Below are 15,627 nucleotides of genomic sequence, written 5' to 3' on the forward strand. Positions count from 1 at the left end.
CCAGCTGGCCCCCATCTATGCACCAGGCCTTTATCCTATCTAATAAAAGAGTAATATGTAGATTGACCATCACCCCAAAACACAATATGGCTGCCCTCATGTGGTCAAAGATCCTGCCCTATGTGGACATGAGATGGCCACCACAAGATGGCCAGCAAGGGAGGGCAGTTGAGAGGGACCAGGCCTGCGAGAAAGGGCAGTTGGAGACAATCAACCCTGCAGGGGAGAACAGTCAGGGGTGACCAGGCCAGCAGAGGAGGGAAGTTGGGGGCAAACAGGCTGGCAGGGGAGCAGTTAGACATCAGGTCTAAAAGGTCAGTCGGGAATCCCTCGAGGTGTTCCAGATTGGAGAGGGTTCAGGGTGGGCTGAGAGACACTCCCCCACCACCCCCGTGCATGAATTTCGTTTACCAGACCTCTAGTAATTCTATATGAAGCAATAATTTAAAAATACAAATTATGAATTAAACTGATTTCCTGCTTACATTATTTCAATATTTTCAACAGATATTTGCAAGAGTTGATGCCTTATAAGAAAAAATATAAAGTATCACTAGATCTTACTTAAAGACTTAACTATGAAGACCCTACTTACATAATATAGATGATAATAATTTTCACTGAGTTATCGGAGGACAAATACTAAAAGGATTCACAGAATTAAAATAAAGGATTCACAGAATTGTATTTTTATTTACAGTATCAAGAAATACTGTATTCTTGCCATTGTTAGATAGAGAATGAAACAAAATTTCTTTGAGTGTGTTTTTAAAAACTGATTTCAAGTTTTAAAAGCTCTTCATCCCAAGATTATACTAATCATTTGACTGGATATTTAAAAAAAAATCTTTTTATTGATTTCAGAGAGGAAAGGAAAGAGGGAGAGACAGAAACATCAATGATATGAGAAAATAATTGATTGGCTGTCTCATGTACGCCCCCTACTGGGGATTGACCCAAAACCTGGGCATGTATCCTTGACTGGAATCAAACCTGGGACCCTTCAGTCCGAAGGCCGACACTTTATTTGCTGAGTCAAACCGGCTAAGGCTGGAATTTTTCATTTTTATAGTCTTATTGTGTATTTTTGTTAACCATTTTAATCTGGCCAGAATTAATTTTTAATAGTGTGATGGTGTGAGAGAGAGATCAAACTTTCTTATTTTAACACAGTGTTCCCAACTATATATTGGGTTATTTATCCTCTCTTCATTTATTTGAGCTGCCACCATTCATCACTCAATGGTGATGTACATGTGTATATGTATACAGGATTGGGCAAAAATAGGTTTATAATTATGAATATGGAAAACAAAGTTTATCTTGCACTATTTTTTCTAGAGGCCCACTGCATGAATTTGTGCACTAGTGGTGTCCCTTGGCCTGGCCTGCAGGATTGGGCTGAAACCAGCTCTCAGACATCCCTCAAGGGGTCCCAAATTGCAAGAAGGCAAAGGGCAGACAAAGGGACCCCACCAGTGCATGATCGGAGCCAGGGAGGAATGTGGGAGGTTGGCCAGCTAGGGAGGGACTGTGGGAGGGCTTCAGAGCATGTCGGGCCCATCTTGCTCAAGTCTCAATTGGTTGAAACCCAGCAGCAAGCTAACCTACCAGTTGGAGCATCTGCCCCCTGGTAGTCAGTGCACATCATAGTGACTGGTCAACAGGTCGACTGTCTACTCCCTGGTAGTTAGTGCACGTCATAGCAAGCAGTTGATTGGTGTTAAGCATATCATTAGCATATTACTCTTTGATTGAGCAGCCTTAGCATATCATTAGCATATTATGCTTTGATTGGTTGAATGGCAGACTGGATGACTGGACATTTAGAGTATTAGGCTTTTATTATATAGGATTAATTTTATTATTTTTCATATGAATAACTATAAACCTACTTTTGTCCCACCCTGTACGTCTTGCTAAATTTGGAATGTTTTCGGTCATTATTTCTTTGAATATTTTTCAGCTCATCATTCTTTCTCTTCTACTGAGGATATAGTAGTATTTGTCTCACAAGTCCATGAGGCTCTGTTTTTTCTTTTTTTTTCTCTCCCTCAGTCTTTTTTCTCTCTGCTGTGCAGACTAAGTAAAATCTATTGGTCAGAATTCAGCTTTCTGGTTTTAACCTCTGTCCTTTTTACTCTGCTATTGAGCCCATACAGTAAGTTCTTATTTCAGTTATATTTTTAGTTTTATAGTTTACAATTTTTAACAAGAAATTGGTGTCTTTTTAAAATATATATATTTTTTTAATTGAGCAAGGGAGGAGAGAGAGAAAAATATCAATGATGAGAGAGAATCATTGATTGGCTACCTCCTGCAACCCTTTTAGGGGATTAAACTTGAAACACCCCCCCCCCACACAAAAAAAAAAAGAAAACTGTACCAGTTTATACAACAATTTTCTTCAATTAAAAAAGTTATATCATTTAAAAATTTTGCCAAAAATAAATAAAAACCCTGTTGAATATATTTGTGTTTTTTTTTCTTCTATTATTACCTTTAGAAATCAGAGACATTAACAAAATAAATGTCTCTTTTCTGATTTATCAACATATGAAGTAAAAATCAGGCTTTTCACTCATAAGAAATTTCTGAAGATAAATGTTAATACTTATTAAAATGCTCTAATAACACTTTTCTTTAACTTACCCTCAAAGTATGGTTTTCTTGTGCTAATAAATGATGTAGTTCTTCATGTAGTGTTATAACTTCCAGAAATTGTCCCCATAAAGCCATTAGAAGTGAACAAAGTTGTGCAAGATTCATATTTATATGTTCTGCCAGTTCATCAGGGTTTTCTATTTTCTGAAATGACAAAAAACAAACAAACCCTTAACTGCTCTCTGAGACTTATTATAACACACCTAAAAATAATACATTATTGAGAATATTAATACAAAGGCACATTTTTAGTTTTAAAAAGAAATATGTGTGTATGTGTAGAAAGAAAACTGACCTGTGGTTTTTTTTTTCTATTTGATAATTACTATAGCAATTTTAAATGACTTAACAAATATTTTAATATCTGAGGTATCTTATAACTGCAATAATGTCAAATCCAGTACAAAATTATAAATCAGGATTCTATAGAGCATGATCAACTTCAAATGCTAAAAACTTGGAATTTTAAATACAATATACAAATCATACTGAAAGTTAGAAAATTTTTGAAAGATGAAATCTTAATTTTTCTCTCTCTCCAATAAGCGAATGTAAAGAACTTAAAAAGATCTGTAACTTCTTATAAAGGACTATCTATAGTACTGCTTTTGCATCACTCCTATGTTTCTTACATTTCATTTTGCTGATGATAATTCTTTTACACAGTTGTCAAACACTTTTTCTCTTTATAATATTCATCTACTGTTTATTGAACACATTTTAAATGTTAGGGCCTAACATTCTACAGATACAAAGATTAATGTGAGAAGCTCACAGTCTAGTGAGGAAAAAGTGGTGGGTAAACAATTATGCTATTATGAGTGTTCTAACAGTGGTATTAAATTATTCCATTTATTTAAATATTCACCTAAACTGATGATAAGAGTTCTAGGTTATACTATGGAAGTAGATTCTATTTATTTAAATATTCACCTAAAGTTAGGAGTTCTAGGTTATACTATGGAACTACAATAGATTATACAGAATCTTATAAAAAGCATTTGGTTTTCTTGAATGATAAAATAAGGATTTTTGAATAAAGTATAAAGTGTGTGTGTGTGTGTGTGTGTGTGTGTGTGTGTGTGTATATATATATATATATATATATATATATATATATATATCACCAAGGATGACTGCTTCTCTTTTGGACAAGCATTTTTATTATGAGGACAGGTTTTTCTTTATTTCACCATGACGGTAGTCAGTTTTCAGGAAGATAATTTCTTACTGCAAAAATTTTGTATTCAATTACTAGTAATACTAGAACACCTACTCTAAATATATGGATAGATGCTGATTTCATTTCCCTATCCTAAAGAAGGCAGAAGCAGTATATCGAGTTTGAAGTTGAAAAGTCACTCCCATGGTACCATCTTAATACCACGGACAGCTAAATTTATATCTCTGAATCACATCTCTTTTGACCTATTACCTACTGGATGACTATACCTGGACGTGAAAATAAAGTTGCTCAAGTTCAAATTGTGCCAAATTATACTAATTATATCTCCATACCTTGTAATTATTAATTTTATTTCTCAGGGATTATGGCACCACAGTTTTGAGAGAGGACTTTAGTATGTTCATTTTGGGAAAGCAACTCTTAAAGTATAAATAAGCTACACTTCTTCTGGTTTATATAAATCTTTATACAAGTCTTAAAATGTTAATAATAAATTACTTTTATGTTAAAAAGAAAATTAGTATTAAGTTTGAGAAGGTATTTTATACTTATTAATGTCGGAATAAGATCTTACATTTGTGTTTTTTAAAATAGCCTTGATTATCATATCTTACATGGAATATACACTATGTAAAAACATGCATTGAGTTTGCTTGATTACAAACATTTTTTTAGTGCCATTTTCACTTAATATCACAATATGAACATTTTCCTACATCATCAAACATTTGTTGAAAGTACCATTTTAAAGTTGTGCAAAAATTTGACCTATTGAAATAAAACAAATTTTCATTTCTGAATATCATTTTATAAAAATATGCTAGTTTAAGTGATGCTTTAAAAACTTGTCTAGAAGTTCTTTGAGTAAACTAATTGAAAAAAAAGCACACTTTTGATCAGTTGACTGCTATTTCACTTATATGCAGAATAACATACATTTTAAAGATAATTTTAACTTCACGCTCCAGTCAAATGTCTTTTAACTGTGCTTCTACTATAATCAACAATTTTGTTTTTGCATTTTAGGAAAGATAATTAATTACTAAGTTTTCTTAGACACAACTTTTAGAATAAAAAGCACAATCCACTCAAATGACTTGATCATATGAATTTTAAAAATCCAAGTACCTTAACTTCTTCACATAGTTCAGTAAGCCGAGCTTCTACATCCATATCCTCTGAAAGGATTAAAGAGCAATTAGAGAAAGTATTTCAATGTTTTACCTGAAAACTATTTTTGAAATCATATAAATTAAATTACCTTTTAAAAAGCAGAAATATTTTGACTATATTCAATGAATTACATTTCAACATAATGTATATTCATAAATACATTAATCATGTGGGCAATGTGATAATCATTAAATTCTATGCTCTATTAAATAGAGTGCTTCAGTTCCTATAAGAGGCTAACACAGTCAAGGAAATATTGACTATTTACCTAAAATAACATGTACTGTAACATCACAGAAAAGACAAAACATATAATTAGGTTTTATTGTATTTCACATATTAAAAATTTCACTAAAGCTTAGTAGTGTCTTTTATTGCTTAAAGAGAGTTTAATTGATCCTTCTCACACAAAGGCAAGAATACTTTCTTTAAAATCCTGAATTCACTCATCAACTTACTATCTCATAAGGCATACTGAATGTTTACTACTTGATGAAAAGAATGATAAACATTTAATTTGATAAAATAAGCACTTACAATTATACAGTTAATACAACCAAACTATGCTGTGAACGACAGATGTTCTACTGGTAACTAAAACTAGTAGAACACATATGTTTTGTAATTGACAAAATATATAAATAAAATTATATTTAGTTATTAAAATATACCAAGAAATAGATTACAAATTTGGTCAACCCACTGATAACTAAAGAAATCTGGTAAGATTTCACAAATTATTTCATTGTCAAATAAATCAGCAGCTTCTACTATTAAGTTTTCCAAAATTGAAAAGAAATCAGCAGCAGACCCTGTTTTAAAATCATAACTTTCATATGCCAATACTGTTTTCACATTACTCATGATCTTTACCTGTGATAGAAAAAGTTTTAGTAGTTACATATCCTAGAAATTTTTTAAAAATGAAAAATTTTTTAAAGTTTGAGTTTTGATACTTTTTAAAATCTTTACATAAAGGATCCAAATGCATAAACTGATACATTTATATTATGGCTAGTGAAAGCTACTTCAATGTAACCAGTATCTTAAAGAATGTTTAAAAGCAAAACTTAACCTCAAAATCTTTTGAGTTCAAAAGACTTCAAAATCATTTACGAATGTTATCTGAGTTTAAAATTCTACTTCAATTAATTTTTCTTCTTAACATTATATATATATATATTATATATATATATATATATATATGTATACACACACACACAATTTTATAGAAATGTATAAATGTGATATATTATCTTACATAAAATAATTTATTTTAGCTCCTCCTGCTAATCCTAGGTTAGCACCTTGAACATATTTTTCAAACATACATACATATACATATATTAAGTTTTGGAGTTGCTGTTTTACAAAAATGGGGTATTTTATACATTTTCAGCAATTTGCCTTTTTCTTTCTCTCAGCACTCCATGAAAATCTGGAGCCCTAAAACATTTTCTAAAATGGATGCATAATATTCCTTTGTGTGAGTACCGCATAATTTCTTCTATACTCCACTTTGCCAGATGATGAACATTTATTTTGAGTGTTTTAACACTAAGAACAATATAACAATAAAAATGCTTATACATATATCTTTACATACTAGTACTCTTATTTCTGTTATATAGGTTAACTAAAGTGGGATTGTTAGATCAAAGGGTAAAGTCTATTTTCTAAATCCATCCATTCATTCATCTATTCTGTTATTCAACAGATATTTGTAACATAGCACAGAAAATGCCAATATAATGTTCGCATTTATGAATCAAAGATATCTTAATAGAAGTATTATTTAATAAAAGTATTAATAAAAATTATAATTTAATTCATTACAGTTCAGTTTTAAATCAAGTCTTTTCCCACACCCCTAAAAACTGCGCCCTTCTTTATATAGGCCTTATTACATAAGTAGCATTCTGTAAAATTATTTAAAATGTAAATTGACAGGCTTACAAGTTTATATGAGAATTTTATATATATATATGTTTTCTAGTACAACTGCTTATTCTTTTTTTTTAAGATTTTTATTAAAGGTATTGGGGGAGAAGTATATTTTTATTACTAGAAAGAACACTAACACATTTCAAACAATCAAAGCATAATATGATGATGATATGCTAAGACTACTCAACCACTCGCTATGATAGGGGTGTCGAACTCAATCAGAGAAGGGGCCAAAATATAAAATCCAGCCTAAATCGCGGGCCTAATGGTTTACTGAACAGTCATAAACTGTCATTGTGATGGAAACGCAGCGGAGTGCAGTGATGACAGCGCGGTGCGGGCCACATTGCAAGGCCTGGCGGGACGGATTTGGCCCGCGGGCCCTGTGTTTGACACATGTGCGCTATGACATGCACTGACCACCAGGGTTTAGACAGTTGACCTGTCAACCAATCGCTATGATGTGCACTGACCACCAGGAGGCAGATGCTCCAACTGGTAAGTTAGCTTCTGCTGGAGTCCAGCCAATCAGGACTGAGCGAGATGGGCCCTGGAGACCTCTTGTGATCCTTCCCTGGCTGGCCAACCTCCCATGTCTCTTCCCGGCCCTGATCATGCACTGATAGGGTCCCTCAGCCTGGCTTGTGTCCTTTGCAATTCAGGACTACTTGAGGGATGTCAGAGAGCTGGTTTCAGCCCAATCCTTCAGGCCAGGCTGAGGGACCCCACTAGTGCACAAGTTCATGCACTGAGCCTCTAGTGAGAATATAAAATTGTATTCCAAAGTAGTGATTATAACAAACCTTCAACTTTGTTTTTTCTTCCTGATAAGAAAATAATTTTCTCTCTTAAGTTTTAGTGAAAACTGACCCAACTTAAGTATCCTGAGCTAGTTTTCATCTGAGAAATGTTAAGGAAGATTTTGGCTCCTTAATTTCCTTTTGTTTATAATCCTAAAAACTAGGAAACATGGTGATTTTATTTTATTTTTTATTACTATAGTCTTTCATAACTTTTTAGAAATGTAATTGGGATGGTCTATCCAGCTCAAAGTAAAAACTTTCAATATACTTGTAAAAAAGATAGTAAATTAAATTCTAGTTAATAACAAACTAAAATATATAATGAAATATATCAATAAATTGAGATTAAAATATTTCCTTTACAACATGTAACATACTATTATAGATGGTACTGATACTACTTAACTTTTAAAATTTAGAATAAAAAATAAAAGCAAAATGATATAAAAAGCAAAACCAGATAATAAAGATGTTTCTCTTCTTTATTTCTGTAATGCATGAAACTAACTTCAGTTTTTAAACCATATTTCATTATCATCAGTCATACCTAAAGATAAATTGAAGGCAATATAATTAAATCAACAAATTCTGGCAATAAATATGGTTTCCAAAACGTGCTGTTTGTGGGATTCTAGAAGAAAATGGAAAGAGCCAAAGAAATCTTTGCATTTATCATTTCTAGTTTTAAATAAAAACTTCAATATTATTGTACAAATTAAGAAATTAACCAAAGCTTATCTACAAATCAAATTCTAAAAGTTCTTAAGTAACGGTGGTAGAAACACACTATATAAATACATATTTATAAAATTTTGACACTAATTTAGAGCAAAATTTAGTACTAATTAAAAGGGATTATTTACTTAACCTATTTATAAACATACCTAGACAGGTGTCTTTCTGGGATCGTGGCTGTTTTCTTCTGAGGAGGCGCTCATAAAGGACCTGCATGTTGGCTTTGGCTAGTTATAAGGATTGCACACAGCACTAGTTACTATACTCCTTTTACAACAAAATTTATTAGAATTTCCAAAGTTGTTATTAATAGATTTAGCATTGATCTGATAATGCAATTAGATTAGAATTCTGAAGCAGAATCTTTAAGTTAGTTAATTAGCTTATTAGAGTTACAAATGATGTACATTCAAGTTTATATTACTATGTTCTCTTTCCTATTTAAATGTAAGCGCCACTCAACATTTCATAATTGATATTTTCATGTTTTAATTTTTTAGACTCAGAATTTTAGAGATGGCAGTGATCTCAGAGATCAGCTAAGTCAAACCCTTACTTTTACAAGTGTGGATATTGGAGCCCAGACCAACACTTGCCAAAGCCTAGATTCCAGAACTTGTGACTCCCATTTTAGTAAGAGTTCTTGGCACCAAACCAATATTTAACTATATGCCATCAAAAAAATGTACATCATTCATCTAGGAGAAAATAAAAAGGCAAAAGCAGAAAGAAATTCAAGGCACATTTTAAAAGGCAAAGCAGAGTTTAGATACATTTTCAAAGCATGGTGGAGTTAAAGACTTTTACATATATTTATTTGAAAACTCAAGAAAAATGCTAAATAGTAGAAGGAAATAAAATAAATCTTTTAATCAAGAATTACTTTAAGTCCACTTATTAAAACTGGTGAATATGATGATGTTCAGACAACAGTGTTTTAAGGATGTATTATCTAGTGCCTATAATTTAATTTTGGTAGAATAAACAACATTAATATTAATAGCTAAAAATATGCAGTTTATTTGGAATAGTTGATAGTATTTTAGAGGTTCTCCTAGAAGATGCATTCAAGAATAAAATAATAAACTAAGTCAAAATAAATAGAAAATATAAATAGTAATGAAAAGTTTAAGAAAGTATTACCAATACATATTTATTGAAGAGGAGTCTTGATTTTAAAAATCCCTAGGAAACTGCTATAAGCTATGTATTGATGCCTATAAACTTTTCAAGTAACAACAAAAACTATATTATGCTGTTTTATTTATTCAATCATTCACTCATTCAATAAATATATTTGAGTAAATAGATGAATAAGGTAGTAATAATTTTATTCTATTACTATTATTTACTTATTAAAATTAAAGTTTGGGTTTGCTTTAGAACTTTATTTATTTATTTATTTTAAAATATATTTTATTGATTTTTTACAGAGAGGAAGGGAGAGAGAGATAGAGAGCTAGAAACATCGATGAGAGAGAAACATCGACCAGCTGCCTCTTGCACACCCCCTACCAGGGATGTGCCCACAACCAATGTACATGTCCTTGACCGGAATTGAACCTGGGACCCTTCAGTCCGCAGACCGATGCTTTACCACTGAGCCAAACCGGCTTCGGTAGAACTTTATTTTTTGATATAATATTAAGCATATAATTTAAAATAAAGTTGAAATTAAGTAAATATAAAAGCTCTTTTAATTATGAAATTTTCTACATTGCATCTAGAAGCCCAAAGCAACATATAGGGTAAAAAAAGCAATTCTTACCTGAGAGAAACTTAAAGGCCTTGTAAATAAATGATCACACTGAAGTTAGAGTAATAAATTAGCAAAAAAGTGCTAATATTGTCTAATATATTTGAAATAAATCTTTGCCTTTGAAAAGAGACGCCTGATTTCTTTAAACATCACTTTCTTTTAGAGGAAGATTTTAAGTTAAAATGTAGTTCATGTGTTATTTCATTCACAAATAATAATCTATTTGAAAATTAAATGCTCATAGACTTCTTCCTTATACAGGCATATATAGGCCCATCTCGTATGTAACTCTACATTAAAACCACAAGAAGCCCCGTCTTGCGGGAGAGCTTCTCTCATTCATCCCTATACTGAACTGATTACTTATTAAGGGAAGGGGAGAAGTCAAAGCTCTTTAAAGACAGAGACCCTATTCTTTCCTCAGCATCTGACACATTAGGTACTCATAAAAAGCCCAAGGAAATTATACCATTAAGAAATCTTATTCCTAGAGCTGCTTTATACCCTCTGTCTTTTGGATGTCTTCATCTTTCCTGCCAGACTCATGCACCATATTTGGTTCCCTTTAATTTCCCCTACTCCTTTAGAATGAAATTCGCTTTGCTAGTAAGTAACAGAAATGGCTCCAAACATGTACTCTTTAGCACTACAAGATAAGGCCTCCATAAATTCTACATCAAAACTATTAACAAATTTTTTTGTATAAGTAGCATTACACACGGCTTCTAAGTTTCACACCACTACTTTTTATAACATTACTTTTCAGGTATGTGGTACTGTCTTTCATTAATACTGTGGTTTAATAATTTTGTGGTCTGGTCATTAAATCTAAATTAACCAAAATTTATTGTATAACTAGAGGCCTGGTGCACGAAATTTGTGCCGGGGGAGGGGGGGTTGTGTGTCCCTCAGCCCAGCCTGCACCCTCTCCAATCTGGGACCCCTCGAGGGATGCCCGACTGCCCATTTAGGCCCAATCATGATAGAATCAGGCATAAATGGGCAGCTGTACATCCCTCTCACAGTCCAGAACTGCTGGCTCCTAAATGCTCGCCTGCCTGCCTTCCTGATTGCCCCTAACCGCTTCTGCCTGCCAGCCTGATCACCCCCTAACCATTCCTCTGCCAGCCTGATCACCCCTAACTTCCCTCCCTGCAGGCTTGATCACCCCCAGCTTCCCTCCCTTGCAGGCCTGGTGCCTCCCAACTGCCCTCCCCTACTTGCCTAATCACCTCCAACTACCCTCCCTTGCAGGCCTGGTCCCTCCCTATTGCCTGCCCCTGCTGGCCATCTTCTGTCCACATGGGGACAGCCACCTTGTATGTTGGGGTGATGGTCAATTTGCATATTATTCTTTGTCCCCCTCTTTTTTATTAGATAGGATTCTCCTAAGAAAATATGTCTGAGTTCCAAAGAACTAAGTTAAAAAATATATGCATCATAATTTTTCCATCAATTGAGGAAAAGTGATAGCCTAAATTCATCAATCCTACAAACAATCCTTTCATTTTAAAAAAATTGTATTTTAAGCAGGATTTTTTAAGTCTCTTACAGGATTTTCCTAAGGGAAATAGAAAGATTCAAAGTATAGGAAATAATAGTAAGGAAAAAGAAAATTTCAGAGGATAGTAATCTAAAGGCTTTCACACTTCCATTTTTATCTTTAGAAAGAACACATGAGCAAAAAAGAACAAACACACATTCCTATTGGTTGTGTTTCATGTATACATTGGGATTTTTGCATCAAATATCCTAAATAGACAATTGATACCTGCTTCTTGGTAAGTTAAAAAAGTTTGAACTGAACTAATGGAATTAATCAAACCCTCTGGAGTAGTTGATGATAGGGAATGGCACAATATCCAGCATTTTCTGACAGCTGAATTTAAGTAAGGTACAAATTATTATACTTTCTTATAGTTCTTTTGCATTCCCAAATAGGCAATTATAAAAATAGGCTAATTAGTCTCAAACCCAAGAACTATTTTCAATAACAGTAACTATTTTTAAATGCATCAATATTATAAAAAGACTGAGATTCTTGAGTAACAAAAGAAATAAACAAAGAACCCTGAAAAAATTTAAGATTTAAAATGTAACTTCTGATTTATTCAAATGTAAAATAAAAATAATTTACTCGGTTCCCAGGTTCAATTCTGGCCAAGGGCACATGCCCGGGTTGTGGCCTGGATCCTCAATAGGGGGCGTGCAGGAGGTACCCGATCAATGATTCTCTCTTGTCATTGATGTTTCTATCTCTTTCTCTCTCTTCCTCTCTGAAATCAATAATATAATATATATATTAAAAATAATTTATTCAGGCTGAAACCGGTTTGGCTCAGTGGTAGAGCATCGGTCTGCGGACTGAAAGGTTCCAGGTTCGATTCCAGTCAGGGGAATGTACATCAGTTGTGGGCACATCCCCAGTAGGGGGTGTGCAAGAGGCAGCTGGTCGATGTTTCTCTCTCATCGACGTTTCTAGCTCACTATCTCTTTCCCTTCCTCTCTGTAAGAAATCAATAAAATATATTTAAAAAAATAATAATTTATTTTGAAGAGATCACTAAAATGTGCTTTTATGAGCTATAACTTGATACTTTAAAATAAAAGCTTATTAAAAAACTATCATTGAAAGTCTAAGTAAAAACTTATTTCTGCTAATCCCAATAATTTGTCTTTTGTGAAATTATATATGTACAAGGATTTTGCAAACTATAAAGGACATACAAAGTTAAGGCAATACAATTTTTTAAAATTTATTTTATTGAGATAGGAAGGGAAGAGGGAAGAGAGAGAGAGAACTATCAGTGATGAAAGAGAATCATTGATTGGCTGCCTTCTGTACACCCCTACTGAGGATTGAGCCTGCAACCTGGGCATGAGCCCTGAGCGGGAATCGAAATGTGACCTCCTGATTCACGGGTAAATGCTCAACCAGTGGGCCACACCAGCTGGGCAAAACAATATAATTTTTTTAATCATCTACTGTAACATATATGCAGATTTTATTGTTGGATTAAAATTAAAGTTTAATTCTTTTTTGAAATGAAATAAATAAGATCTGAGTTCACTTAAAACCAAATGTACTGTATTTTTCGGACCATAAGACGCACTTTTTCCCCCCCAGAAGTGGGGGGAAAAAGTCCCTGCGTCTTATGGTCCAAATATAGCCTACACATATACTTTAAAAAAAAAGTTTTTTTACTTGCCCGGCTCTGTGTGGTCTCTGTGTGCTTGCCTGGCTCTAAAATGGTTCTAAATGCTGCTGTTTACTTTACAGGGTTGATTACATGTGTTTATGACTGTGATGTTGGGTTTTAATGCACATAAAATATTTTAGGACACTATTTGTTTCAGAATCTTTTTTTCTTCATTTCCCTTCTCTAAAAACTGGTGCGTCTTATGGTCTGGAGCGTCTTATGGTCCGAAAAATACGGTATATAAAAATGTCCCAAATACCTATACTCTTCTTCAATTCTTAAATATTTGGAAATGTGAGTTTAATTTATGTTCCCATGATTCTATATTTATATTTGCTTTCCAGTATACTTTCTGATTATAGTTGAAGTATATTTTTTAATAAAAGCATATGTTCATATACTATCAAAAGACTCATTTCAAACTTAGCATCAAGAAGTTAGTTCTCAATATCATAAATTGCAGAAAGTAATTACCAAATGTGGAAAAAGATGGAACTGAGAGAAGGAAAAGTGAAGCACTTAACATTACAGTTTTAGTATAGAAAAACTATGTCAAAGCTGATAACTAGTAATAGGAGAATGAAGAAAATTACTTGACTATAAGATAGGTCTGACTACTTTAACATACCTAGTTCTAGTTTCTGACAAGAGGGTATCTCTTCTGTTACCGTGATGAAGTAGCTGTGCAATCCCTTGAAGGCTAGCAGCAAAGTGGCACAAAGTGTATAATGAAAATTATAAGCATGATGTAGGAAGGAGTCTGCAATAATAAAGCTGCAACCCTAAATAAAGAATAGATTTGGGATATAGAGTGTTAGTAACCAAAATATAAAAATGTTACACTTGAAATTTCAGAGAAAAGAAATGAAAAACTTAAGCATTTACTAATTACAGCTTTCCTAAAACATAAGAAATATGGCAATATTTTAAGGAGTTGCTCTTACTACAAGCAATTTAAACATGAAATGCAACTAGCAATTTCAGTGACAGATTTTTAAAACAAGCAGATTATGAGGGTTTTAAAAAAAAACAAAAAACTTTGAGGTTCAAATTACATTTGGACTGAGGGACAGATACTCTACTTTTATAGTATAAGTAGTGTCCTGGTGCACAGATTTGTGCACAATGAAAGAAAATTAATTAGAAGAAATATTTTAATATTGCTATTTGTCCTTTCCCTATAATAGAAGTATCAACCAAATTCACGATTGACAATGACAGATTGATACATATGCGTGCGATTGGCACCAGGGAGAGCTTTATATGTATCATGCATGCGTGAGTGAACTTAGCCTTTTATATATATATATATATATATATATATATATATATAGAATAAACTTGCTTAATTAGACTTGCTTTCTGCTGTAGCTAAACTTTTCCCAGCCCAGTGAAGCACCCCAACTTCTCTTTCAGGTAATTGTTAGCAACACAGCAGTAAATACCAACACGAAGCAGATTATTATTATAGATCACTCAGGGAGAACAAAGGGTAAAATATTTAACTGTAGCAGTGTTTGACTGTATTCTGCACAGTGAGAAAACCTGAAGTCATTTTCAAGGTTTTCAGTTGGGTCAAGTTTCTAAACTTTCTAAATCTGTTTTCCAGCTAATAAAAAGAAAATAGGATCCTACTGAGTCTTCTATCTACCTACTTCAGGAGTTCTGTGAGGATCAAATGAAATGAGGCACATAAACATTTGATTAAAGTCGTGTTCCTGGGCTAAAGAAACTCAAAGGAGACTAGTTGCTAAGGAGAGGAAGCCGGGCGTTGCTATGTGATGTCATTACATGGAGCCCACAGCAACCTTTTCTGGCTGGGCTGTGGGCTGCATTTTGCGCCATGGGGTCTTAGCAGCACTGGCTGTGATTTGATGGGGTATTGCTCCAGGGTGGTGGCAGGGCCTCCTGGGGGAAGCCAAGTGTTAGTTTGTTGGTGCCAGGTCCGCGGTGCTGTTTATTTTTAAATGGCCAGTGCATGTCATGGCAGCTCTTGCATTGAGCATCTGCCCCCAGGTGGTCAGTGCGCATCATAGCTACTGGTCAGATGGACACTTAGCCTTTTCCTTTCAGAGGAGTAATGGCTATACTTGTACTACTACAAGTTGTGCCTAACTTTGCCAAATGTTCTTTACAGGCACTTTTGGAATGATTCTAGCA

General features: G+C 33.4%; 1 protein-coding gene across 41 annotated transcripts in view; it reads right to left on the reverse strand.

Moving 5' to 3' along the window:
* The window catches only part of FAM135A (family with sequence similarity 135 member A), an 88,391-nt gene that overhangs the window by 38,311 nt on the left and 34,453 nt on the right, over window positions 1–15,627 (reverse strand). For 33 of the 41 annotated variants that reach the window (XR_006740092.1, XR_006740095.1, XM_036413277.2 and 30 more), the window contains 4 exons: window positions 14,096–14,249; window positions 8,658–8,735; window positions 4,979–5,028; window positions 2,653–2,808 (listed from right to left, as the gene is read on the reverse strand). Coding sequence is in view for 39 of the 41 variants with exons in the window: in XM_036413277.2 (XP_036269170.1) it covers window positions 2,653–2,808; window positions 4,979–5,028; window positions 8,658–8,735; window positions 14,096–14,249 (438 nt within the window). In the remaining 2 variants the exon portion in view is untranslated. The remainder of the gene's footprint in view (window positions 1–2,652; window positions 2,809–4,978; window positions 5,029–8,657; window positions 8,736–14,095; window positions 14,250–15,627) is intronic. The other 8 variants (XM_036413259.2, XM_036413266.2, XM_036413267.2 and 5 more) reach the window with 3 other exon arrangements.

Source organism: Pipistrellus kuhlii, unplaced genomic scaffold (genome assembly GCF_014108245.1).
Source record: "Pipistrellus kuhlii isolate mPipKuh1 unplaced genomic scaffold, mPipKuh1.p scaffold_m20_p_5, whole genome shotgun sequence".
NCBI lineage: Eukaryota > Metazoa > Chordata > Mammalia > Chiroptera > Vespertilionidae > Pipistrellus > Pipistrellus kuhlii.